The sequence below is a fragment of the Anabrus simplex genome, chromosome 4, assembly GCF_040414725.1.
Source record: "Anabrus simplex isolate iqAnaSimp1 chromosome 4, ASM4041472v1, whole genome shotgun sequence".
NCBI lineage: Eukaryota > Metazoa > Arthropoda > Insecta > Orthoptera > Tettigoniidae > Anabrus > Anabrus simplex.
The window spans coordinates 206,336,940-206,364,288 of NC_090268.1; the positions used below are offsets into that span (position 1 = coordinate 206,336,940).

Consider the following 27,349-nt stretch of genomic DNA (forward strand, 5'->3'; position numbering starts at 1 on the left):
GTTTGTAGTAGGGTCTGCGGATGTAGAGTGGTTTCAACCCACAAGTGGTCATGGCTGGTCCGTGGTCCGACAGCTCTGCACTTCGACCGGCCATCCAGACAGAGGAGGGATGATCACGCATCAAGTAAGTGAAAGCAATGCCAGGATTCATTTAAGGGCTCGTGGTCACCCACATTCCCAAGTTGAGAGCCCATGGGGCCCCTTTTGGCCGCCCCTTACGAAAGGCAAGGGATACCGTGGGTATTATTCTACCGCCTCCACCCACAGGGTCCTTAACTAGTACGTAGTCACTTCCTTGTCAGTCTCAGCCTTTTACTACCCCCTCGTCGCCATATCTGTGTCGGTAGATGTCCGCTGCTGAACATAGCCCTCTTCAAGTTTATTCCATGCTGTCCTCTCATGAGAAGTCAGAATCCACTTCCTTCCGGCACGACGCGGCTTGTGATCAGTCTCAGATAAGTGGGGTCTGCGGATGTAGAGTGGGTCTCGACCCACAAGTGGTTATGGCTGGTCCGTGGTCCAACAGCTCTGCACTCCGACCGGTCAACCAAGCAGAGGAGGGATGGTCACGCATCAAGTAAGTCGAAGCAATGTTAGGACTCATCTAAGGCCCCGTGGTCACTAACCGACATTCCCCTGGGGCCCCTTTTAGTCACTTCTTGTGGCAGGCAGGGACTACCGTGGGTGTTTCAAAAGTGTTGCAGATCAAGCGGCAAAAGAAGCAAAACTATTACCACCTAGACCTATGAACGTACCTGCTAGGGATATTTGTTCTCAGCAACATCGAACCATGTAGGCGTGCTGGGAATCGGAGTGGCTGGCTATCCAAAGTCCCAACAAGCTGAGAGCAATTAAGAAGACAACTGCCTTTACGGAGAGAGGCTGCAGTTTTGTGTAGGCTGAGGATAGGTCATGAAAGATCTACGCACTCTTATCTCTTGAAGAGATATGTTCTTGTGCTGCCGAGTTCACCGTGGCCCACATCCTCACAGAGTGTGCCGATCTCTCTGGCCTAAGACGGAACCCCGGTCTGCAGGAGACACTCGAACTCATACTAGCCTATGACAAGAATACTGCTGACATCATCATTCGCTGCATGTGTGGGAGTGGATCAATGAAGGGCGAATACATCTCAAGTGTTCTGTATCTTTTTCGGCTTATCAAAATCATGTTTGTTTCATTTCAAAATTAATTTTTCAATTTCCTCCATTGAATAAATATTTTATATTTTATTTTCACCTTTGTTTCCATTTAATTTGTTGAAAGAGGATGGTTACCGAGTTGTACTTCATCTTAAAACAGTAATCACCACCACCACCACTCACTATTCGCTCCAGCATTTCTGGGCTTCTTGTTTTCCTGATCTTATTCTTGCAAGCTGACCTCTGGCATCGCTCGCGGCAGACTCTCATTCTGTTAAGACATGGGTGCTCAACTTAATTTGCGGGCGGGCCGAATGGCAGATTCCTAAACGAACCATGGGCCGCATTATCCCCCACCCCGCCCCCCTAGTCCATCCCTAACACAGGAATACATTCACACACCCAGGTGTCCCCTTCTTCAACCACCAACCAATTAAACAATGAACCTCTCACATGGCAAATCCACAATACAGAAAATAATCTGACACACAAAACGAAACAAATCGTGAAAAGTAAACAATATTCTAACTTTGGATAAACTTACCAATTAATGAGAGGTCTGGATATTCACTCGAAATGACAGCGTTAAAATGTCTGGGGATAGATTTGACACAGCCACACTCAGAATGGAATGTAGGTCTTTTTCACTGATCCGGGAACGTAATTTTGTTTTTATAAACTTTACACTTGTGAACAAATATTTTCCAAATTAAATACTGCACTCATAAATGGGCACAAGTATTTTCTCGCGAAGTTTAAGAAAGCTGAAAAATTTGCATTACTAAGCGCCGATGGGACAGGGAAGGGCTAAGAGTGGTTGCCTGGTGTGAAAATGGAAAACCATGGAAAACCATTTTCAGGACTGCCGATAGTGGGGTTCGAACCTACTCTCTCCTGAATACTGGATACTGGCCGCACTTAAGCGACTGCAGCTATCGAGCTCGGTCTTAGAAATAAGATAGGCATGGTAGGAGGGGGAGTATTCATTCTGGTGAAAGAAGAATTTGTAAGGTACAAAAAAAGTTAAAGATACATATAGTATCTTCAATACGGATCAATAATGATGTTTATCACTTGAAAAGTTAAAGATGACAAACATGAAATTCTAGGGGCAAGGTTCATCTCTAAAGATAATAGACAACTTGATATCTTTGGAGTGCACAGACCGGGAAAGGGTAGCACTGATGCTGATTCAGAATTATTTAATAAGATAATCAGCTATGTGGGAAATGATAAGGAAAGGAACGTGATTGTAGCGGGTGATCTAAATTTACCAAATGTCAATTGGGAAGGTAATGCTAATGACAGGAAACATGACCAACAAATAGCAAATATGGGAAGGGCATCTGATTCAGAAACTGATGGAACCAACAAGAGGGAAGAATGTTCTAGATGTGGTGCTGGTAAAGCCAGATGAGCTCTATAGAGAAACCGAAGTAATAGATGGTATTAGTGATCACAAAGCTGTTTTTGTGATCGTTAAAAATAAATGTGAAAGAAAGTAAGATATTAAAATTAGGACTATTAGGCAGTGCCATATGGCTGATAAAACAGGCATGAGGGAGTTTTTAAAAAGTAACTACAGTATGATTGGTGGAAAATGGTAAATAAAAATGTAAACAGACTCTGGGATGCGTTTAAAGCAATTGTTGAGCAATGTGAAAATAGGTTTGTACTTTTAAAGGTGGTAAGGAATGGTAAAGACCCACCTTATTATAATAGAGAAGAAATAGAGTTAGAAATGGTTGTGGAAGTAAGGAGAAACTGAAGGAACTTACTAAGAAATTGAATCTAGCAAAGAAGTCAGCTAAGGATAACATGCTGGCAAGCATAAATTTAGTGAAAAATGGAAGAGTATGTATAGGTACTTTAAGGCAGAAACAGGTTCCAAGAAAGATATTCCAGGAATCATTAATAAACAAGGGGAGTGTTTATGCATGAATCTTCAAAAGGCAGAAGTATTCAGTCAACAGTATGTAAAGATTGTTGTTTACAAGGATAATGTCCAGATAGAGGAGGTGACTAATATTAAAGAAGTATTAAAATGTACCTATGACAACAATGACATTTACAGTAAGACACAAAAGTTGAAAACTAGAAAAGCAGCTGGAATTGATAAGGTTTCAGGGGATATACTAAGGACAATGAGTTGGGATATAGTACCATATGTGAAGTGTTTATTTGATTATTGTTTGCATGAAAGACCTATACCAAATGAATAGAGAGTTGCTATAGTAGCCCCTGTGTATAAAGGAAAGGGTGATAGACTTAAAGCTGAAAATTACAGGCTAGTCAGTTTGACATGCATTGCATGTAAGCTTTGGGAAAGCATTCTTTCTGATTATATAAGACATGTTTGCAAAATTAATAACTGGTTTGATAGAAGGCAGTTTGGGTTGATGGAAGGTTATTCCACTGAAGCTCAACTTGTAGGATTCCAGCAATATATAGTAGATATCCTGGATTCAGGAGGTCAATTGCACTGTATCGTGAATGACCTATCTAAGGCATTTTATAGGGTAGATAATGGGAGACTACTGGCAAAAATAAGTGCACTTGGACTTGACAAAATAGTGACAATGGGTGGCTCTCTTTCTAGAAAATAGAGAATTAGTGTAGGCGAAGCTTTATCTGTCCCTGTAATAACTAAGAGGGGAATAATTCCTCAAGGCACTATTATCGGACTTTTATGTTTTCTTATATATATATCAATTGTTTGTGTAAAGAAGTCGAATCAGAGATAAGGCTTTTTGCAGATGATGTTATTCTGTACAGAGTAGTAATCAACTTACAAGATTGTGAGTAACTATAAAATGACCTCGATAATGTTGTGATATGGATTATAGGCAATGGTATGATTTATTTATCGTACGATGAATCTATGTACACACATGTATATAGTTTCAGGATAAATGTGCGTAGTCACAAGTCCGTACAATACTACAACTCTAGGTCTAGCATTTTGACCCAATCAACTGCTTCATCCGATGTGCGGTGAATGTCCATTAGCGTTCCTTTGAAAGATCGAATTGGGCAATCAGCAACAATATGGTGGAATTACTGAGAAGAGACACCACAATCACAATCTTCAGAGCTAGTCCATCCCCATTTTCAAAACAGATAACCACATCTGCCTTGTCCAGTTCTTATCCGATTGATGATTCTCCACCATCGTCTTGGAAGATCAAATCCTTGTACGCGTTTAGAAGGATTCTCAACTAGATGTTTGTTCACTCCTGAAGACTGATCCCACTGGGCTTTCCATGAACTGTTAACATGAAAAGAGGTTCTTTCAAGATCCATTGCTGTACGCCAAGGTGGTTTCCTTGATTTTAGTCGTTGATGTTGAGTGTGCGTAATATCTTGATGGATCGGTAGTTGGGGATTCTGCTGAATGTTCTTCCAAACCTTTAGGAGAGCTTCTGATTGTCTTAGGGCTGAAGGTGGAATATTGCTGAGAACAGGAAGCCATCGTGTGTTCGTGCTCCGAATGCAACCTGTGATTATGCACATTGCCTGATTGAGTTGTACATCGATCTTCTTTGTGTGAACACTATTGATTCAAGAGAGGCAGCAGTATTCAGCAACAGAATATGATAAGGCTAATGCTGTTGATCTTAGAACATGAGTATTGGCTCCCCATGATGTACCAGCAAGTTTCTGAAGAATATTATTTCTAGTTTTTACTTTAGCAGCTACATTTGAGAGATGTTGCTTGGTGTACTGCAGAACGGCAACACTTGACCTCGGAATTTTATTGTTGGTTTGTAATTAGACTGTCTGTTGTGTAAGTGGAATGTAGATATAACTGTTTTTTGAGGATTTAGGTGAAGGCACCATTTCTTGAAGTATACATCCAAGGCTTCCAGATCAGTGGGTAAAGTAGTTTCAGCATCATAAAAGTTGGAGCACTGAGTCACCAAACAAATGTCATCAGCATAAATGAATTTTCTTGATGATGTGTCTGGAAAGTCGTATATGTACAGACTGAAAAGAAGGGGGGGGGGCGAGGACTGATCCTTGAGGTAAACCATCGTTTAATTAAAAACACTATACTTCTGTCTTTATCAGCGTAGTCCTGGAAGTACCTATTACTAAGCATTTGCTAAGTAAGGCCGTAGGTTTACGACATGGGATCACACTCAAAAATGTTAGGAGTCCTTCTTGCCAGACAGTATCATAGGCAGCTGATAGATCCAAAAAGGCAGCCACGCTTACTGATTTCCTCTCATATCCATTTTCGATATACGTGGTGACAGACAGTACTTGATCATTACAACTTCTTCCGGGTCTAAATCCTGCTTGCTCTATAGGAATGTAGCTGTTGATTGTCTCATAAATTCTATTGTAGATCAGTCGCTCAAGGAGTTTATATGTAACACTTAGAAGTGCTATTGGACGGTAGATTTCCACTTTAGATGGATCTTTATTTGGTTTCAGTATGGCTATTATCTTTGTTTTCTTCATCAGACGTGGGATGTTTCCAGTTTGCAGAATATTAATGAAGAAGTTGGTTAACCATTTTAATGTGGCTGGTCCGCAATGAACCAAATATTCAGGATAATTTCCATCAAATCCTGCAGCTTTTCCAAGTTTCATACTTTTTATTGCAGCTTTAGTTTCCCCTTCTTTGAATGGAGTACAGAATTCAGAAGACTGCGGCGCTGCTCTTTTCTCGATGTTCAACTTTAATTTGACATCTTTTTTGGTTCGCTTCTCTTTTGTGTTTTTGGAAACTGATATTAGATGATTAGCAAAATCATTCAGATTGATGGCTGTTTTTTATCTCTTAGTTGCAGGGTTTGAAGAATCCAATTTCCTAATTATAGGTCAGGCCTTTCTGCTAGAATGGGTGTAATCTAGGGATTCCACTGTTTCATGCCAGATCCTTCTTCGACTCTCATCCAAGGATTGGAGGAGACCAGCTGCATTGTCGGAATTAGGATGTTCTTCATATTCTCGTAGTAATTCCTCACTATCTGAACTCCAGCCAGGGATGCGTCGTCTCGCTTCACCTTTTATAACCCCTACAAATCTGCTGTAGTTGTTTTATGTTGGTTTGATCCATCTTATATTGGAGTCTGTTTGCTTTGCAAATTCAGTCCAGTTGGCTTTCTTGAACTTCCACCTCGGTTTAGGATGTGATCGAACAACAGGTAAAGACATCCTAACCTCCAAGAGAAGAGGCCTGTGTTGACTATCATTGAGTACTGTACGTCAAACTTGATTGTGTGAATTATGAAGCCGATTTGTGAAACAAAGATCTGGGCTGTAGCCCCGAGACCAGCGAGCTGATTGCAAGGTAGGCAGGTCCTTAGCATCAAAAATCAGATTCAAATTTTCAGTTCCATCCAGTCCGTAAGAACTTCACCATTAGAGTCATCCTTGTTATATCCCCAAAGATGATGATGACTGTTATAATCACCGAGATATATAGTAGGATACTGCAGAGAAGGTATAGGAGGATTAGGCCAAGTAATATCTGGTGGCTTGTACACATTAACTATTGTCAAATTTTCAATGTTAACTGTAGTAGTAAAAATGTCATTTTCAGAGTTTACTGATAGTAATTGGTAATTTGTATATCATTCCTGACATAAGTTGCAAGGCCATAATTTTGATGATAGTTAGACGCTAACAATTTAAAGCCTGAAATTTTCCCCCTACTCTGTAACTGTAGTTCGTCCGCTGTGTGTGTTTCTTGAAGCACGATGACATCAACTGCATATTTCAGTGCAATCCTGGAAAGGTACTCACATTTTGCTCGATTAATCCCTTCGATATTCAATTGACAAATGCGCAGCGATGGTCCAATTCTACGAACTTCAAGGTCCTGAAAAGGACCACACATCTCCTTCTTGTTCGCTATTTGACCGAGAGGTCGTTTCCGACAGTTCGGTCTCATCTTATCACTGTTGCTTTCTTAGCACCACCCGGGGGACACGTGTAGGGCAGGGTAGTGGTTAAACCTACGGACGTAAAGCAACGTAGACCCCCCAATGGTATGATGATAAACAGGGTTAAAAGTAGGTGGTGAGTTTCACAAATAGGAAAATGTCCTCTCAGTTTTAAATACTGCGTTGATGGGGTGAAAGTTCCCTTTGGGGATCATTGTAAATACCTAGGTCTTAATATAAGGAAATATCTTCATTGGGGTAATCACATAAATATGATTGTAAATAAAGGGTTCAGATCTCTGCAGATGGTTATGAGGGTATTCAGGGGTTGTAGTAAGGATGTAAACAAGAGGGCATATAAGTCTTTGGTAAGACTCCAACTAGAGTATGGTTCCAGTGTATGGGACTCTCACAAGGATTACTTGATTCAAGAACTGAAAAAAATCCAAATTAAAGCAGCTCGATTTGTTCTGGGCGATTTCCGACAAAAGAGTAGCGTTACAAAAATGTTGCAAAGTTTGGGCTGGGAAGACTTGGTAGAAAGGAGATGAGCTTATTATAAGTGATTACTTTCATTTTGCCGGTACTGAAATTCAATTATTAAATGTTAAACAATTAATTTATTGAAACCACCTATTCAATACTAGTAAAGTCTTTAGGACTATAACATTGTCATCATATTAAGTTTAATTATGGTACATGTTTCACCTGTCATTGCAGGCATCATCAGCCATGAATTCTAACTCTAAGTCAGAACTCTGAGTGGATGCTTACTAGGATTATTCTAAAACAATTAACAATATTGTTTTAGAATAATCCTAGTAAGCATGTTCAATAAATTTCCAATTTCTTTGCAGTCATTTAAGAAAAGGCTAGGGAAACAATAGATAGGGTATCTGCTACCTGGGCGACTGCCCTAAATGTAGATCGGTAATGATTGATTGATTGATTGATTGATTGATTGATTGATTGATTGATTGATTGATTGATTGATTGATTGATTAATTGTTCCAAGAGTACAATCAAGGAATTGGAGGAATGGATTTACAAGATAATGGCATTGCCCATTATTTTCTAATGGTATGTACAGTGTGATTTTGAATACTTGGAAGATATATCACCTGGAAACAGGCTCTACGATAAGTCAAAGAAACTTCAGATCGCACATAATTTTGTGTCTGTGAAAGTGTGCAGAGGAAGATTTAGAATTGGATCCAAAAGAGCAACCACTGAGAAGAAAGAGTAACATCGGGCACCCAACTAAAAACAGAGAAAGAAGACCAAATTGCTCATGTTATCATTCGCCATGAAGAAAATGCAAGTAGAAGGTGCAAGGTGTGTAAAAGTTGGTCAATATATGTATGCAATAAAGGTCAGATTCATCTGCATACAGACTGCTTCTCAACATTTCATGAATAAAAGGATGTTTATGTTGTGAAATTTATTTGAAAGGCTCATCTGCATTGACAGAATTAGTCATGTTATAATTTTCCATGAAGCAAATATCAGGAGAAACTGCAGGATTCGTAAGACAAATTCAAGGAAACCATTATTATTATTATTATTATTATTATTATTATTATTATTATTATTATTATTATTATTATTATTATTATTATTATTATTATTATTATTATTATTATTATTATTATTATTATTACGGAGGTTGGTGGATCAGCATAGGTGAAAGAAGGTGCCGGGGTGAATGGGTCTAACTACAAAGCCGAGATATGAATTAAAATTTCATTAAAGGTTATATTTTTGAAAATGACAAAACTTAACAATTTTCATATAGAATTTCAACAAATAATAACAAGTCTACAAATAACCGACAATCAGATACAAGACTAGGAAAAGCCAAGATTCAGAACAATTCTGGGCCTTACGCCCCTCGCTTTACAATTTCCTTGAGCTTCTAGCTCGAATATACCAAGCACAATACTTTCAAGTTCAGAAAACTCCTTCATACATGGAGCACTGGTTCTGTGAATTACAAATTCGAGCCTTTTAGAGGCACTTTTACAATACTAGAAAAGAGCAGACCCGATCTCACTTTTCCAAGCCTAGTCAAGGCAACATCAAAAATGTCTTACACTTTCTGGCCTTCCATGGCCCAGCTTACAAATTGAAACAGGGGTATCTCATACCCAACCTACAGGACCTTCGAGCAAAAGAAAAACCGTTAAATAAATGCCCCAAAGAAAAGGAAGGAGGCGGATACTTGCACTCCTCTATGTATCTCCTTTAAACCTAACAGGCACAAGGCGATGAAACAGGGGTTAATCCCAACCTATGGAGGTGACTCGTATAAGAATTATTTAATACATTAAGGAAGAGAAGAAAATCAGTTACCAAAACGTAGTCACCTCAAACCAAAATGAAGGGGAGGTCAAGAGAGTAAAGCACTCTCTATCCCCGATTTACAATTAAAGATATTTACATAAGCCGGCAGAAATTTACATTACAGAAAGGTAGGTTACATATTAAAGTTCCGGACCTTTCCCGCGGGTTAGACTGCTGAGCTAGCGAGAAATAAGATGTTAAGAGGCCATTATCATACTGAAGAACTGCTGCCTGATGAAAGAGGCGCCTCCCGCCTCCTGCTACACGTCCATACACTAGTTTAAATGTTAATCAAGTGGCCACGAGACGAGAAAATCAGCAGTTTATAAACCCTCGGGGAGAGTTCGAGACCTTTCATGAATAATAAAGCCACACCCTCTCACTTTTATTGATTAGTTTAAAGTTACACAACAAAACGAAGAAGAAGCCAGTGATTGGTTAGAAATTAATTACATAAATTCTGGATTGGCTAAATTCAAAACTGGCGGAAAGAAAGATAAATATTGCCAACCCACAACTGAATGAACGAAATTTAGTAAAGAACAAACTTATGAATACAAAATTTCTTCAAATAAAGTTCCTTCACTTCGCACCAGGGTGCATGATCATAGTTTTTACGGCAGTGCCATCTATGAGAGAATGTCCAAACTTCTTGATAAATAATAAACAAATATAAGTCGAAATTCACACAGTGACATCTTCAGAGGAAAAATTTAAGTTGGTCCAGTTTCAAGTTCACTGTTTATCCTGTAGAGGAGTACTTTAAGGCGGATGATTTAAACGTGTGGCGTAGAGGTGTACCACACGGTACAATTATTATTATTATTATTATTATTATTATTATTATTATTATTATTATTATTATTATTATTATACCAGAGGTAATGGCAGACATCTTTTAATCATGTGATAGTTTCAGAAAGCTGACTTATATATATTACTTTATTAATTAATTCCAACAAGCCAAAGGCTCGTATACAGGAATTGTACAATACAATTTGTTTAGCGTCTAAAATTAATAAGATACATATACATTGGCTGCAAATAAATATATAAATTTGTTATCATGAACGGTACTCTAAATATTTCCTTTACGCTACCATTACACAAAATATCATCAAGAAATTCATCTACTTGCTTAGGTACTGACTCCATAGCACTTTCTTTAATTTAATTTTGAAAGATGACAGATTGGAAACTGATTTTAAATCTCTTTGAAGATGATTATATGATTGAATGGCTGAGAACTTAAAGCTACAGTTGCCATACTTACATGAGTGTATTTGTTGTGTGTTATAATTATGAATGTCTGAATTCAGGGTGTAGTTACTATCGTGCAGGACACTGTTTAGTTTAATTTTATGAATTAATATTGATTATCTAAAAGCAATGCACATAGATAAGGACATAATTTTACTATTAGCGTATAGAACTCGAGTGGGTGTGTCAAAAGAAAGATTATAGATATTTTTGATTGCTCTATTTTGTATTACCTTAAGTTCATGAAGGAATGTCTTTCTGCAACGAGACCAAATTACGTTCAGGTATTGTAAGTGACTGTGGATGAGAGAACTTTCCTACGGACAATATATCTTAATCTTCTCAAAAGCCCAGATACTGGAGCAAATTTTTTTGCAATGTAATCAACATGCTCAACCCAGCTTAAATGTTTATCTATTATTAGACCCAGATATTTAAAGTGATCGACCTCACCTATTTCTGTGTTGTTAATATATATCTTTGAATGATTAATATTTTTTATACTCGGCTTAGTTGTAATCATATGTTTAGTTTTATTGACGTTCATAGTTAATTTATTGACACTGAGCCACTTGTTTATTGCGATGATGTCTTCTTGCATATTATTGATCACCGAGTCCACTTTTGTCACCAGTGTAGAATACATTTGTGTCATCTGCGTACAGCTTAATTTTACCCTTTAAATTTAGAATATTTATATCATTTATGTATATCAGAAACAAGGTAGGGCCCAAGATAGACCATTGTGGAACCCCACAATTCACCTCCTTGTCCGTGCTCTGATAACCATTGACGGAAACAAATTGCTTTCTTCCGCTAAGGTAGCTGCGGAAACACTCTAATGCAACACCACGAACTCCAGCATCTTCTAATTTAGGTAACAGAATTTCGTGATTGAAGGAAAGATATAAAAATTCTTTCTTAATGTAAAGTTCAACCTCATCTTTTAAATGTAAATTCTCAAAAAAGTCTAATGACTTTATTCTAACTTAGGGAATAAAGAGTGTTCACCCTCTTTCAATTCCCATTCAACTTGGTATGGGGGTGACTATGATTTTGTAAAACTTTAAAATTTCTCTTTCTTTTGGGACTTATATTTTTCTCCATCTAGTCACCCTCCGTAGTATAGGTTTAGCCTCTGTAACTTAGGGCCATAAGCCCACATAGGGTCTTAAGTGTTTCAAGTTTATTTCCAAAGAAAGTGTTCGCCTCCTAACATTTTGATTTACGGTCGATGTTGTGAACCTTTTCTTTTGATCACTAAGGCCATGTAGAATGGGTACTTATTGCCTCTGTTCAATTTTAACCATTCCTATTTAAGTGTAAATCAGTAAACACTGTTTTGTATTGATCTAAAGGGAAATTTAGATTAGGAAATTGTGCCTTGGAGAGGCTAGACTGTAATAAGTTTTGGAGCGGTCTCCTTGAGAATTAATTGAATGGAACAATGGTGCTCTTTTGAATATTGTAACTTCGGAGCTACAAGTTCAATTCTACAACTTATTGTCTAACTGAACTTTGTTCTTTATTGTTATTTGAGCCAACGAGCTCCTGGTTTGTTGCTGTTTACCTAAGTTAAAAGTCTGAAAGAGAAAAGAAAGGAAATCATTAAAATTTCCAACTTTACTGTTTTTACATTATGCTTCGATCATTTCTCTATCCACCCATTCACCCCGGCAGCTTCTTACACCTCTGCATTCCAGGGTATCCCCGTAACAATTATTATTATTATTATTATTATTATTATTATTATTATTATTATTATTATTATTATTATTATTATTATTATTATTATTATTATTACGGAGATTCCATGGATCACAGAGGTGTAAGGAGGTGCGGGCGTGAATGGATTGACAGAGAAAAGATCAAATCTTAATTTTAAACTCTAAAATTTGAAATTTTATTCATTTCCTTTCTTTCTGAATTAAAATCTAGATGAACAACACTAAATAACAGTTGGATAGACAAACGTGAGTTCGTCAGTTCAAGTAACAATAATGATTTGAAAGCCCTAAAACAATTAGGTACACAATAATTTACAGAATGAATTTAAAGCTCCAAAGTTACAAATGTTCTAAAGAACACCACTGCTCCATCCAATTAATCCTCTAGGAGACTACTCTCCAAACTTATTACAATCAAGTCTCTCCAAGGCACAATCTAAATTTTAACACTAGATTAATACAAACAGGTTCCACTGTCTTATCCATTCGACAGTCTGTGTTATACATCAATAGGAATAGCTACACTTTTAACAGAGGCAAAAGGTGTACATTATGCATGGTCTTAGTGAAAAAAAGAAAAGGTTTAATTTATTAGCCGTGAATCAAACTGCTAGGAGGCGAACAATTGCACTCCTTTGAAAATACACTCTGAAACACTTAAAACCCTATGTGGGATTGTGGCCCGAAGTTACAGAGGCTAAGCCTAAACTACAGAGGGGACTGGATGGAGAAAAGTTAAGTTCCAAAAGAGGAGATAATTTTAAATTTCACGAAATCATAGTCTCACCAATACCAAGTTGAATGGGAATTAAAAGAGGGTTAACACTCTTTATTCCCTAAGTTCGAATAACATTGAAAAGATGATAGATTTACATTAAGAAATAATGTATAAACTTTCCCCTTCAAGTCGGCTTTCTGAGAATATCACATTATTAAAAGACGTCTGCCATTACCTTGAGCTGGTGGAATTTCCTACGACGAGCAAGGCTAGCCCCCTGCCTCCACTACAAACACACTCTAAACCTCTTGATTGGAGCGATGGAAAGACAGCATGGCCCAAAAGGTCCCAGCTTTTATAGCAGAGAGGAAGGTTCCGGAACTCTCTGAGACGAAGCCCTGTACACACCCTCAATTCTGATTGGCTAATTTAATAAATATCCAAAATTCCTGATTGGTTCATACTTTAAATGAACAAGGAAGGGACAGCAGTTCTAGGAATCTAAGAACACAGAAAACAATCTACAAACATTTCAGTCTTGTAAACCAATTTCTTTGAAAATTAATTGTCCATCTTCCCACCCGAGGGGGCACATAAGTCGACAGTAGAGACACCTGAAGATAAAGTTCGAATCTTCTTTTGACATACAGTTCACTGTTCGTATTACAGATGGCCTTCTAAAAAGCGCTCAGTTTAAATGTACGGAGTAGGTGTATCTCCGGTACAATTATTATTACCGGGAGAGAGTGGCCGTGCGATTAGAGGCGCACGGTTGTGGGCTTACATCCGGGAGATAGTGGGTTCGAACTGCACTGTCGACAGCCCTGAAGATGATTTTCCGTGGTTTCCCATTTGCACACCAGGCAAATGCTGGGGCTGTACCTTAATTAATTAAGACCACTTTCGCTCCCTTTCCATTCCTAGCCTTTTTCTCTCCCATCATCGCCATAAGACCTGTGTCGGTGCGAAGTAAAGAAAATTGTAAAAAGAAATATTATTATTATTATTATTATTGTTACGGAGATTTCCGTGGTAGGTAGAGGTGAAAGAAGGTGCGGGTGTGAATAGGTCTCCAACTACGGAATTAAAGTTAAATGTAAAATTTAACAAGGTTATATTTTCTTTCCAAAATACAGAAATAACAAGAATGGCAGGTACGGAGTAGCAAGACAACAAAGTACAATTACAGTATTTACAGGATTTGGGCTTCGAGCCCTGAAAACACAATTCTTGAGCAACTAGCCCAACTTTACGATATACAAATTTCAACAACGGGGCAGAAGACCCCAATCAAACCCTGGAGCACTTGCTCCAAATTACACCGTAAAGCCTCCTCGAGGCATACAAGACTCAGTTTCCGGAAAAGAGCCACTCGCTCTCAAATTTAAGCCTCTCCCAGGCCACACCAAACTCCACCTTCAAGCTGTCCTCAACGGACATAAACACAGGGGTAAAATACCCAATCTACTGAGGCCTATTAAGTGAGAAAAGGTTAATTATATGGCCTCTAAAATACCAACTTGAAAGAAGGCTCTCCGCACTCCTAATACACTTTATTTAAAACCTACTTGGCACTAGGCCGTTAATGCAAGGGCTAATCCCATACTACAGAGGTGACTTCAGAAAAGAACAACGAGGAATAGGTTGAGAAAAATAAGTTCACCTCAAAACAATATGATTGGGAGCTCGAGAGGGTTAAGCACTCTCTATCCCGATATGCAGTTTAAAAGATGAAATAGATACAAGTTTCTTTACATTTTAAGGAAGGTTACATAATGGAAAAAGCTTCGGACCCGCCCCGAGAGTTAAACTGCTGAGCTAGCAAAGAAAGAAGTTATTAATTGGCCATTACCTTGTTGTTGACCGCTGCCGAAGAAAGAGGCGCTTCCCGCCCCCTGCTATGTACTTTACACACTGAAAGATGGAACAGAAGTGGCGCAGAGACCCTAAAATCAGCAGTTTATATACTCTCGCGGAAGGTTCTAGGCGTTAGGGGAATGAGAACACCCGCCCACAATCACTTTATTGGAGAATAAAGAGAAACCCCTACACAAGATGAAGAAGAAACACATTATTGGTGGAAAATTAATTTCAGAAATTCGGGATTAGCTAGATTTAAAACAAGGGGAAAGAAAGGGGTAATATTGCCAACTTAACCAATGACTGAAAGAAATTTAACAAAGAACAAACTTTTGAAATAAAATTTTCTCCAAAGAACAGTTCTTTTTCTTCGCACTAGGGTGCACTATTGTAGTTCTTCAGTAGTGTCCTCTAGAAGAGAAAGTTCACACTTCTTACTTCAAGCAAAACAAAAACACATCAAAAATGACACAGTTCTAAAACTCCAAAATTTACAGGTAGTGACATCTTCTGAGAAAGTAGAAAATTAATACCGTCAATAAAGTTCAGACTTCCTCCAGCAGAGGAGTTTCAACTGGCGCACCTTTTGAATTAGCGGCGTGGAGGTGTACCGCCCGGTACAATTATTATTATTATTATTATTATTATTATTATTATTATTATTATTATTATTATTATTATTATTATTATTATTATTATTATTATTATTATTATTATTATTATTATTGAAGCCGTACATTTACATTGTAAAATTTGCTTATGTCACTGATGAAGTTGTTAGATTGTTTGTAAACTACAAGTACAAAAAGTATGAGAAGTACTGTAATCATATGTTCTACCAAGGAACTCCCTACGTTGCATCAGCGCAGCATTATTGATCATGGTCATTACATTACCTTTGAGTGTATTAAGGTGACACTCCGGAGATAAAAATCGATTGTATGACTGAAATTGAAAGAACTGAGTTTCTTTTTTCTTGTCACGAAGTTATTCCGCTGAATTCACACAATTTATCACTGTAATAATGCTTTGTTTGCCAATTGTAATTCTACATTTAAATCCCATTTTTCTCCCACAATATTCTGCCAAATGTAACAAAATGTGTATGATATATGTATTACAGCTATATTAAGAAACCTGAGTATGGAATTTTTTATTACAGAATTTTTTCAAGTAGTAGGGATTTTTAAGTCCAAACATTTAGAACTTAAAAATTACACAAAATTTATTTCGATATATCTCCTTATATAAATTATGTACAAAAAATCGATACGTAGTGCTTTTAAAAGAAGTGTTATCTACTTAATTACGAATTTAACATGTTAATTAAATTTCATGAAACAATGGAAATAAAAATTTCAAAAGAAAAAATATTTTGGAAAAACTATTAATTGTATATGAAATAAATGTTCGTGATATATCTACTTTTATGTAGGTGACATTCCCACAAAGTTTCGTGAAAAGCCATGCATTAGGTAAAATTTTATTTTTATCTCCGCAGCGTAGCCTTGAATTTTAAAAGAAAATAAATGGAAAAAGTGCAATTTTAAAATTAATTTTTAGGCATGGAAAGAGATGTGTTAAATCTGTTTCCAAACTCATTCTCCAATAAGTTAATCAACGTAATAAACCGATCATATGGCACTGAACTGTTTCAGTTCGCTTCTTGACGCTCAGTACAACATGAAAAGTGAAGGAATGTACCCAACTTGGGAGTTTCGATCCCGACTCAGTGCGGTGGTATTTGAAGATGCTCAAATACGCCAGCCTCGTGTCGGTAGATATACTGGCACGTAAAAGAACTCTTACGGGACTACATTCCGGCGCCTCGGCGTCTCCTAAAACCGTAAAAGTAGTTAGTGAGACGTAAAGCAAATAACATTATTATTAATTTCAATGTATTTTGGAACGCTAATACAAAACTATACAATTAATTTAAAAGCACGCATTTCCCTTGCAATCCCTTATTCAAAATATTTATATGTTGCGTTAAATCTGTGAGTATTGCTAAATCCCACATCCATATTTCGTTCCCAATTCTGCCACTTCTTTCTGTTTCATGTTCATATGTGTGCTTGTTTCTTATTTCTTCACGAAGATGAAAGAAGCGTTTCGAAATATCATCACGACTAAGCCTTGCTACGAAAAATTACATCGCCGTAATCACAATCAATTTCATCCAGATATGACTTGAACTAGCAATGATTGAGTCCATGTGATCGAATATACTTAATTGTAGATGTCACCGTGTTCATCACTTATAAATTTAATACTTTTCCACATAGCACTTGTTGATTATTAATGCAGTGTAATTCAAGAGTCATATCAGTATTTCTGTTAGTAAATTCGTTTCTTATTCTTCTAATTAATTCCGTTTTTGTACCAGTCATATTCATTGCTTCATCTGTTGTTATATCTGCCAATCCATCCTATCCCAAATCGAGAGCCTTCGATGTTTCACTCAGTTGGTAAAACAAATTCTCGCCTTCCATAGATGCTTCTGGAAGACTCTTGCTCCTCAGTTATTTCGCACGCTTTGTCGATGCTACGAATAAAATTAAAACTTGTGCTGTATCACAGACGTCGTTACTTCGTTACTTTCATCCAAAGCTAACGAAAAGCACTCGAATGATTTTGATTTTTCGCACAAGTGTGAACACAAATTAGCCCCTAGTTCTTCTGTTTTTCTCGTCATTGTGCTCCGCGATAAGCTGGCCAAATTTATCAGTCGTTTCTTTTCAGGACATATTTCTTCTGTTACAGTAAGTAAACACAAACTCCCAATCAGAAAATAGCTTCCTTTACGCGGCTAATATATGTGCAACTTTATAGCTAGCGCGGACTGCAGCTTTATTTCCCACGATCTTTTTTGTGAACATTTGACTTTTGAGCGGTAAGACCGTTCATTAAATTGGAAATCTTTTTCTTCCGTAATACTCCATCGTATTTAAAATATACAGATCTGTGCTTAGAATCACAATGCCCCCTGATGTTGTATTATTTAAATACTGAAATATTTTTCCTTGCACATCAGACACACTACTTTTCCACTGTTCCCAATATAAAAGTAGTCATCAGTCCATTTTTCTTTGAAAACACGGCACTCACTGTCCACTTTTCTACGTTTAGAGAGGGGCATTTTTGTTTACAAATAAATCATTTACACGACTTAAAAATATCAATAGTTCGTAAGAACGTTAGTTCGTAACAAAGTAGTAAACCACAATGAACCTCCCAAAGCATTTTCCGGATGTAATCTGGCCATCTCTTGTGGACGTCCCAAGATAGCCGTACCTACCTGTATAATCCCCCGTGGAATGCAGCAGTGGGTAAGTCTGCAGTTGTAATTCCAAGAAACAAATGGTGAATGTCTAATCCTTACCTGATTTTAAGGTGGAAATAGTTAACCCAGTAAAATGAACATCATGTCAGGAAGAAAACGAATAATTCAGAGATTTTTCTTTATGGGTTTTATATCCTCTAGGTTTCTCGGTATCTACTAAAAACAATCTGAAACTTAAGCCAGGGGGCCACATAAAATGCCTTCGCGGGCCGTATATTAATCAGCCCTGTGTTAGGCTATCGGTTTTCTTCGTGGCAGTCGCAGGAACAGAACGTTCGGCCGATGTGACTCTCCTTGTGTTGTTTCAGAACCTCTTCTCCGGCTTGTCCGTCGTGGCTGTCCAAGAGACCACCCTGGATGGGAATCAGCTGTTAGAAGACACGCAGAGACTTCAGTGGAAACTAGAAAATGGTGAGAAGACCCCTCGTACCAATGACCAACAGCGAAACGACCCCTTGAGTGTGACGCTGGCTCCTATGCAGATCCGGACGTTCGTGGTTCAGGTTGCGGAGCTTCCCAAGAATAGCAAACACAAGGAAGGTGGCCGCAGACAATGGACAGTTTTGCTGCAATAGTAGTGTTTTAAATATCAACAGACCTAAAAAATAGTTTTGATGTAAATAAAATCAATAAATAAAGCAATCAAGAAACATTATGGAAATTATTATTATTATTATTATTATTATTATTAGTAGTAGTAGTAGTTATTAGTAGTAGTAGTAGTTAGTAGTAGTAGTAGTAGTAGTAGTAGTAGTGGCATATGACATTTGTAAGGAGGTAAATATAATAATATTGCCGGGAAGCCCCGGGTTCGATTCCCGGCCAGGTCAGGGATTTTTACCTGGATCTGAGGGCTGGTTCGAGGTCCACTCAGCCAACGTGATTAGAACTGAGGAGCTAACTGACGGTGAGAAAGCGGCCCGGTCTAGAAAGCCGAGAATAATGGCCTAGTGGATTCGTCGTGGTGACCACACGACACTTCGTAATCTGCAGGCCTTCGGGCTGAGCAGCGGTCGCTTGGTTGGCCAGGGGCACCACGAGCAGGAATCAGATTCAAGAGGAAACGTTTGAACTTACTGAAGAGAAGCTCTCCCATGCTCTACAAATTCTAAGTGGTTATTACCAAGAGAACCAACTAAAGCCAAACCCATCAAAAACACAAGTCTGTCCCTTCCACCTAAAAAATCGACAGACGGCGAGAAAATTGCATGTGATTTGGGAAGGTAAAATATTAGACCACTGCTTCACTCCAAAATATCTAGGAGTAACTCTTGACCGAGCAGTAACCTATAGAACACACTGTCTGAACACCAAAAGGAAGGTATTTGTAAGGAACAATATTATCCGGAAATTATCGGGTTCAACCTGGGGGACGCATCGTCTCCTTTTAAGAACTTCAGCAATAGCCCTCTGTTATTCAGCAGTAGAATACGCTAGCCCTGTCTGGTGTAGATCTAGTCGTGCTAATCAAATGGATGTCGCCTTAAATGAGACCTGCAGACTCATTACAGGATGTTTGAGATCTACACCACTTGATAAAGTTAATTGTCTAGCAGGTATCCCACCTCCAGATATTCGCAGTGAGTGTGCGTCCAGACCGGAGAAATCTAAAGCACTGAACCTGATGACCCATACTTTATATGGGTACCAACCAGCAACCCAACGGCTCAAGTCAAGGAAAAGCTTTCTCCATACAACTGAAAGCCTCACTGAATCACCAGCGAACTTCAGAATTAATTCATACCGTTCCAGATCCAGCCACCTTGCAGGATGAATGACGCCTTCCGAAAGACTTCCTTCAGGCCACGAGGAAAGCCGCGCCCAACAGGTTGTAACCGTCCAGGCTTCTCCAGCCTTACTAATTTAATATAATATCATTTTACGCGATATCATTTGATATCAAGTTTATCCGCCATCGGCAATTATTTGTAATAACATATTTATTCAACGTCAATCATTTGTAATCAAGGCATTTTGGAATCATATTGTATATATGATAACATCGTTTTATTATTTAAATTATTATATTATGTAGGATAAGAATTCATTATGTTGTAAATACGGTCAATATGTTGAGACATAGTTGTTTCCATTTCATCTCATGTTTGTGTATACGGAGGGTTATTCTTGAAGCTTGGGATTTTGCGTGCGTCATGGGTTTATTTTATGACCAAGGCTAGTAAACAGCGACCTGTGCGCGAGGCTTGCAAGCTGGTCAGCTATATCATCGCCACGCCTTCTGGACTTGTCCAGGAAGAAGGGAAGGGGAGTTGATGCTTCGATCTATCGAATCAGATACTTCGTTGTATATGAGTTTTGAGACTGAACTGTTACCAAGAGTGGGGGTGAGCCCGGATATATACTGATTCTCAACACGAGAACGGAACCTTACGAACTTACAACCTAACTACGTGAACTCCATCACTAGTACTTCTACTGTGAACATCTACTTTGAACGACGTGATTTGATTTTGGAAACAGTGTGTGGTCGCTCCGCGACATAGTTATTTTTGTACAATGTGTTGTCGCTTCGGTTATGTTATCGGATCTACGAGAAACGAAACAAGCGTACGGCTTGTGTTATTTTCAGTAAATATTATGGACGAAGAACTATGTTTAGTTCAAGTCTACGGAATTTTGATACAAGTCTGTACCGTATAAATAGTATAGCTCAGTTGGATTGAGATTTCTACTAATATGGAAAAATTCATATCTCTGAATTTTCTCCTCATACGATCAACGCTGATCAGTTTTTACAAGTATAGGGCCAATGTCTAATTTAAAGACTAGGCAAGCAGGGAGTGCTAGTCCAGATAGCCCGTACCATATCAGAGAAGGAAAGAAGGATGTCCATGGAGCAAATTCTACATCGAGAAGAAGAGAACGAGCAACCACGGAAACCAAATGACTTCAACGGAAGCTGCAATTGGTGAGCTTCAATTAGATAAAGCAAGCAATAGTAAATTCAGTAAATTATAAATTCCTCCACGCTTTAAGGAAACTTTTCCGATTCATCTCATTTTTTTGTATAATAAATTCATTTGTATTCTATATTGCATTAATTTTCTTTCTTAAGCGATACTTAATGGTTAATTATTTAAAATCCTACCCCCTGTGATTTAAGTGTAAGTCTCTATGCTAGTAAATATACATTTTGGTTTACAGTTTTGTAACCATGGCGCCCAAACATTACATAGAGAAATGGGGAACCATGGAATGTTAATTGTTTCTATTTGCGGGCAAGCCACAAATAGTTTATTTAATATTCATGTGTCCCAAGATAATAACTTTCATCTCCCCAAGTGTTTTTTCGAGAGGAAACAGTTACAAGGTTGCGTTCAGGAGTTGGAAAAACAAAGACCAACATGAGAAAGTGGGGTTTTGTCTGTGACTCCATTCTATGTGAATGTGGTGAAGAACAGACAATGAGTCATCTTCTTGTTTGTAACTTGTGTCCAACTACTTGCTCTGTCTATAATGTAATCACTGCCTTCGTAATAAACAGGCCGTACTGTAGAAAGCGCGCCAAGCCAATCAGCTGATCGATTGAGGCGAACTAATTGAATGTTACAAGTTGTACTTGTGAATGTAATCCATAAGGATTGGGGGCATTCTTAGGATAATTGTGACCGTTGAGAGACAAAAATTTATATTTAAGTATATTACATGTTTTTCTTTAACTCCCATCAGGATTTACGTAAACAGCTGTTATTAAAATAATGATTCCTCATAGTTTAGGTTAGGCATGGCATCTTCACGTTGTAGATAATGTAAATTCCAGGGCGTAATACTTCTCGTGTAATTTATTCATTTAATTGTTAACGAATAACACGTTTTTGTGGAAATATAATGTGGTACACATTTAAATACAGTGTGCGAAAGTTCGCATTTGCCACAACGCTGAGAACTTGTGCGTACCACGGCGAAAATACAACTATACAAGTAAATAGACATTAATATTTTCATTTTCTTCGTACGGGGGGGGGGGGGGGAAGGTAACCTTTATGAAAAAAGAAAATCCCAACCGAAAAAATACCTATTACGAAGAATAAAGGTGTATGTTTCACTCATTTTCCAGAGCTGATGATGAGTTCTGCTTTTGACTTTCTTGTTTCACAGATTTACAACAGAGCTTTTTATTGTTAATACAGAACAAGCATAAAAGTGGACACTAACCAGTGGAACCTACATATGGTTATTTCTTGGGTTCGTAATGTTGAGTACGCGCTGCCTTTTCTCCCCAAAATTAATTCGAGTAAGAACCATTCCTCGGCAGTTTCCGTGAATGTGGGAAGTAACTAATAGATCTGGATGATCAGTGCATTAATATTTGGGAAAACATGGGCTATTCCTAAACAAAAAGTGATACAAATGTTTGTATAGAAGAAAGGGCCTCAAGTAAGTATTCGAAGGATACTGCCAGAAGTGTCAACAACAACAAAAAAAGCAAGAAAACTACTGTATTTATGGCCATTTTGAGGTATGGAAGTGCACGGTTGTTGTCTCCATATTTGTATTAATGCATAATAATTATTTGTTGAGTACATTGACGAGTAAAACACTGAAGCTTTGACCGCGTATATCGCACTTCAAACCTACTTCTCCTAAAATTACTTAGACCTGACTTACGACTTGTGATGCGATTACAGGTTTTAGTGATCTCACCTGTAATATTAATACAACATTCGTAAATATTTCATAATTACAAAAGTTACAGACGCATTACGTCCTTGCATTACACGGGTCGGACGGAGGAAACAGTTCGCCTCTTTGTGTGACGTCATCGGAGGTACAGTGCGGCCTGTACATCACGAAGGCAGTGATGTAATCGACGCTACCAAGGAAGCATGCGAATTAGCCGCATATTGGTCACACCACGTTTAATTAAATTTGTATTTATCTAGAGCTTAATCACATCGTTACCTGCCATAATCAGAAATGATTAATGATTAAGTACCAGATTTGTTATTGTCCTGATATTATTGTAAGTTATAATGTATGTTTCTGACACGATAAAATAAATAAATAAATAAATAAATAAATAAATAAATAAATAAATAAACAAGTAAATAATGCACACGTACAAAGCTACGCAAGAAACTGCTAATCCGTTAATCGTTAATTAACGAAGTTAACACGGTTTTTTTTATCTTTCGTTAACTTTAGTCCATTACATTGATTGGTGACGTCATGTGTTTCTTTGTATTGCATGCCACGCCACTGTCGTACGTTAGGCGAATCAATTAGCGAACGAATGAATACGAGGTTAGAGTGCGAATGTGACGCGTACATAAATGTTATGCTCGGCATGGCGAGGTGTGAATAGGAACGCTAGAGTTGTGTAATATTCGTATTTTACGACTGACAACATCGGCGTTGTTGTGTTAAAATTCGAACGGTGATTGATTTTGATATTTTTATAACCTAACTTTGTTACAATGAGTAAAATAGTGCCCCTTTTAAGTTTGTGTTGTTTATTATTACAATAGTGAAATAAATAGAATGTGTTAGTGAAAGTAGCAACGCCAGCAACAGCAATGTAAGACCTGCTGCTTTTCAGGAGAAGATTCAAAATCCTTGGCCACATTTAAGCGATTATGTCGAATTTAAATCAAGATTGGGATAACAGTTGATTTATGAATGCAAGCTGTGTTTGCCTAAACTTTCTACAATCAAGGCTCATGTTCCTAGCCTTAACAATCTTAAATAACATGTGAAGAGGAGCCATGCATCTAAATATGTACATCTTGAAGGTAAAGAAAAAACAGGGTCAACTCGCGGTATAAAGAAAAATTATTTAAAGACTTCTTCAAGTGGTGTAGATTCCTGTAATGTTGATTGCAGCAGAAGTGATTTGTTTTCGCCTCCATCTGCTAAGAAAATGTTACGTCAACAAAATGTTGCTGAATATTTTGGTATCGTACCTATCGGAAGCGACGTATCCTAAGCTGGTGTGGATCGATGCATTTTAAACATTTTTATAGCCAACATGATTCTGCTACATGTTGCAGGATCCGATACGTTTGGGAAAATGATTAGAACGTTGAACCCCAGTAAGAAATTAATGTCCAGGAGGACATTGGTGAGAAGTATTGTTGATTCGCATGGTCAGTTGAAGCAATATTTACAGGTTGACATGATTAAAAAATAATATTTTTAGGCAAAGATCCCCCCACTGCGTGCTTTTAAAACTAACAGTACAACAAACAAATATTTTGTGTCCAATTTCGTCTGTCACAGACCCAACTTAGTTTTGTTGAAAATTCCTAAAGACACGCGCTACGGCTAAATGAATATTTGTGTTATTAACTGATCTAGAGTAAGCAATTATAGAGATTATTTTTAATATTTTCTTTCGTATATTGTTTTAGTACACTTGAAAAATCGAATGGCTGGCTACGAGAGCAGTCTGCTGGTCTGAACACAGCAAAAGTTACTTTTAATAGATGAATCATGGAAATAAAAACCACCTAACTCCACTTTTAGTTATTTTCGAGGTTATGATGGAAAACTATTGTAAACCTAGCCGTCTGTACATGTATAGCATAGAACACCAAACTCCCATGCTAACTAGCCAACTACAAGCTGTTTATTATTTCATGGACATCAAAAACCAACTTATTCCATGGAGTTAATGAGTTTCTGCTCTCTATATCTATTCTACCACTAGTTGGCAGCACTATCACATGTTAACACCTGATACTGGTTAAAAGGCGATGTTGAGTGAATCTGATCATGCTAGCGAATTAAAAAGGAAAAGAAGGCGAAATGAGAAAGAATGAAAAAGGAATAAGATCAAAAGGCTTAAATGTGAAAAAATCACATGAAAACTGGGCAGGGAAGACGGTTGAAGGTAGAACAACAGGACTCGATTACAGGTATTTATTCTTAACCTAGTTTTATAGATAATGTTTTACAGAAGGAAGTAATTTTGTAACGTGTTAAATTAAATGACATAGGCCTATATTTTTTCTGATTATAGGTGCAAGAGGGCATGTTGCTCAAAATTCAGTGATAAAAGTAAGGCCTAAATACTGAATGACTTTAACCAAATACACTATAGAGAATACGTGACACTTTGCGAGATTTCCCAGGACATTGATTGCCAGCGCACCTAGCGGTACGACCTAAAAGTGAGTGTAATAGTAATTCAAATCAGCTTATGCCGTGTGAAAATTTGATCTTGGATTTGCGTTAAGAAGGAGATTTCTGTGAAAATGTTATATATCCGGAGACAAACGTTTTGGAATTACAATCATACTACCACTGAACCATGTTTGGTAATGTTTGTGCTGTTTTTGGCTGCAATAACTTTTGAACTTGTTCAGCTATAGAAATCTTTCTTCCGCTTTCCTCGAGACAAAACATTTTAAGTAAATTCCAATACGGTATTGTAAAATCTTAGTGTACACATCACATTAGGTTTAACATTTAGTTGTCATGAAGAAAATTAAAACAAAATACATAAAACGAAAATACTTCTTTTTCTACCGCTTTTTCCACATCTATGGGGTCCCGGGCGTGAGCTATGTCGAAGTATGGATTTAGCCCTACTTTACTGCCGGATGCCCTTCCTCACGCCAACCCTATATGGAGAGATGTAATAACTAGACCTCGGATTTTAGGGAAAAGCCTATGTTATCCTTCAAGACAGAACTTAAAATGAAGTTGTATCTACACGTATCATGTATTTACAATGTTAGAAACGGTGGTCCTATTGTTCCTAAAAGTGGCTGAATTGACGTTAGAACCTACATTACATATTCCTATAATTCCTATTTTTATCCCTAAATCGGTTAACATTCTCTTATTATATGCAGAGAAAATAGAATATTTGCTGACTCGTTTTCAATATCTTAAACAAAATCTTAAAAACGGAAAGCTGTAAACCACACACCCCGAAAAGTCTTAAGTACCTCCCGCAGCGAACCCTTCCTTAGTCTGTCACGAGGCTGGAGACAGTATCCACTGAAAAACGTTTGTGATGAATTCTACCTCAGGCAGATGTGGGTGTATACCTTTGGTGTACATCGAATCTCAGACTAAAATAAGAAATGCATATGTACAGTGAAGTGGACGGCCTCAAAGGTGTTCAGAATTTTGCAATTTGTTAAAACACTTCATAGATAACTTCATTCCACATCATGTTACAAAGCTATATGTCTTTTCTGATGGCTGTGTAGGCCAAAACAGAAATCACACAGTAGTTCAGTTCCTTTATACGTTAGTACAACAGGGGAGATTCAAATATTTTGAGCAACGTTTTTCCCATTAGAGAGCATAGTTGCCTTCCCAATGATAGAGACTTCGGTAAAATTGAAAAAAAGATAGAAAACAGGAAAAAGTAGAAACACCTAATGACTGGTACAACATTGTACGACACGATGTCAAGTTCGATGTAGTCGAGGTGAAGCAATCCATGTTCCTTGACTTCAAAAAACACTTTTCAAACCATTTTCAGGAAGAATGTATCAAATAGAAGAACAAGACACACATAAGCAGAACCATTTTTGATTTCAGGATGTAAAATTTTGAGATTCATTACACTAACATGAGATTCATGTCACCAACACAATGAAAGGTCTGGTGTGGAGTAGGTTTAGCTTACAGAAGCCTAATACAACAGTGTCGTTTCCTACGACATCGAAGTACAGTTTACTTATCCCTTTGAAAAGACAGAAAGTAAGTGATCTTAAAACCTTAATGCTGTTTCTGTCAGAAAATGCTCCACTGCATTGCAGAAAACTATTTGATTTAAGTGATAATGATGGCGCAACTGGCATAAATGAAAACGAGTCTGGCGGAATAATTATGAAATTTCATTTATTAATTGTTCATTAATCTAAACTGGTTACTGAAGTTATGAGCTTGACACATTCTGTGAAACAAATTTGGGAGAGGATAACGATGTGAATTTTTGAATGTTTACGGTAGTTTTGGATGTAGTTGATGGTGTTATACAATTAATTAATAGATCGCGAATTTTCTGTATCATTATAAGATGTAAAAAGTAACAAAATGACAATTTATTTATGCGTATGTACTATGGACATCAAAAA

At 37.6% G+C, this 27,349-nt stretch overlaps 1 protein-coding gene across 1 annotated transcript in view; it reads left to right on the forward strand.

The window, feature by feature from the left end:
• The window catches only part of LOC136871761 (lysosomal alpha-mannosidase), a 195,518-nt gene extending 176,573 nt beyond the window's left edge, over positions 1–18,945 (forward strand). Inside the window, exon 17 of the mRNA XM_067145327.2 lies at positions 18,599–18,945. Within this exon, the coding sequence (XP_067001428.2) occupies positions 18,599–18,865 (267 nt within the window). The 3' untranslated portion in view covers positions 18,866–18,945. The remainder of the gene's footprint in view (positions 1–18,598) is intronic.
• The last annotated feature ends 8,404 nt before the right edge of the window (positions 18,946–27,349 follow it).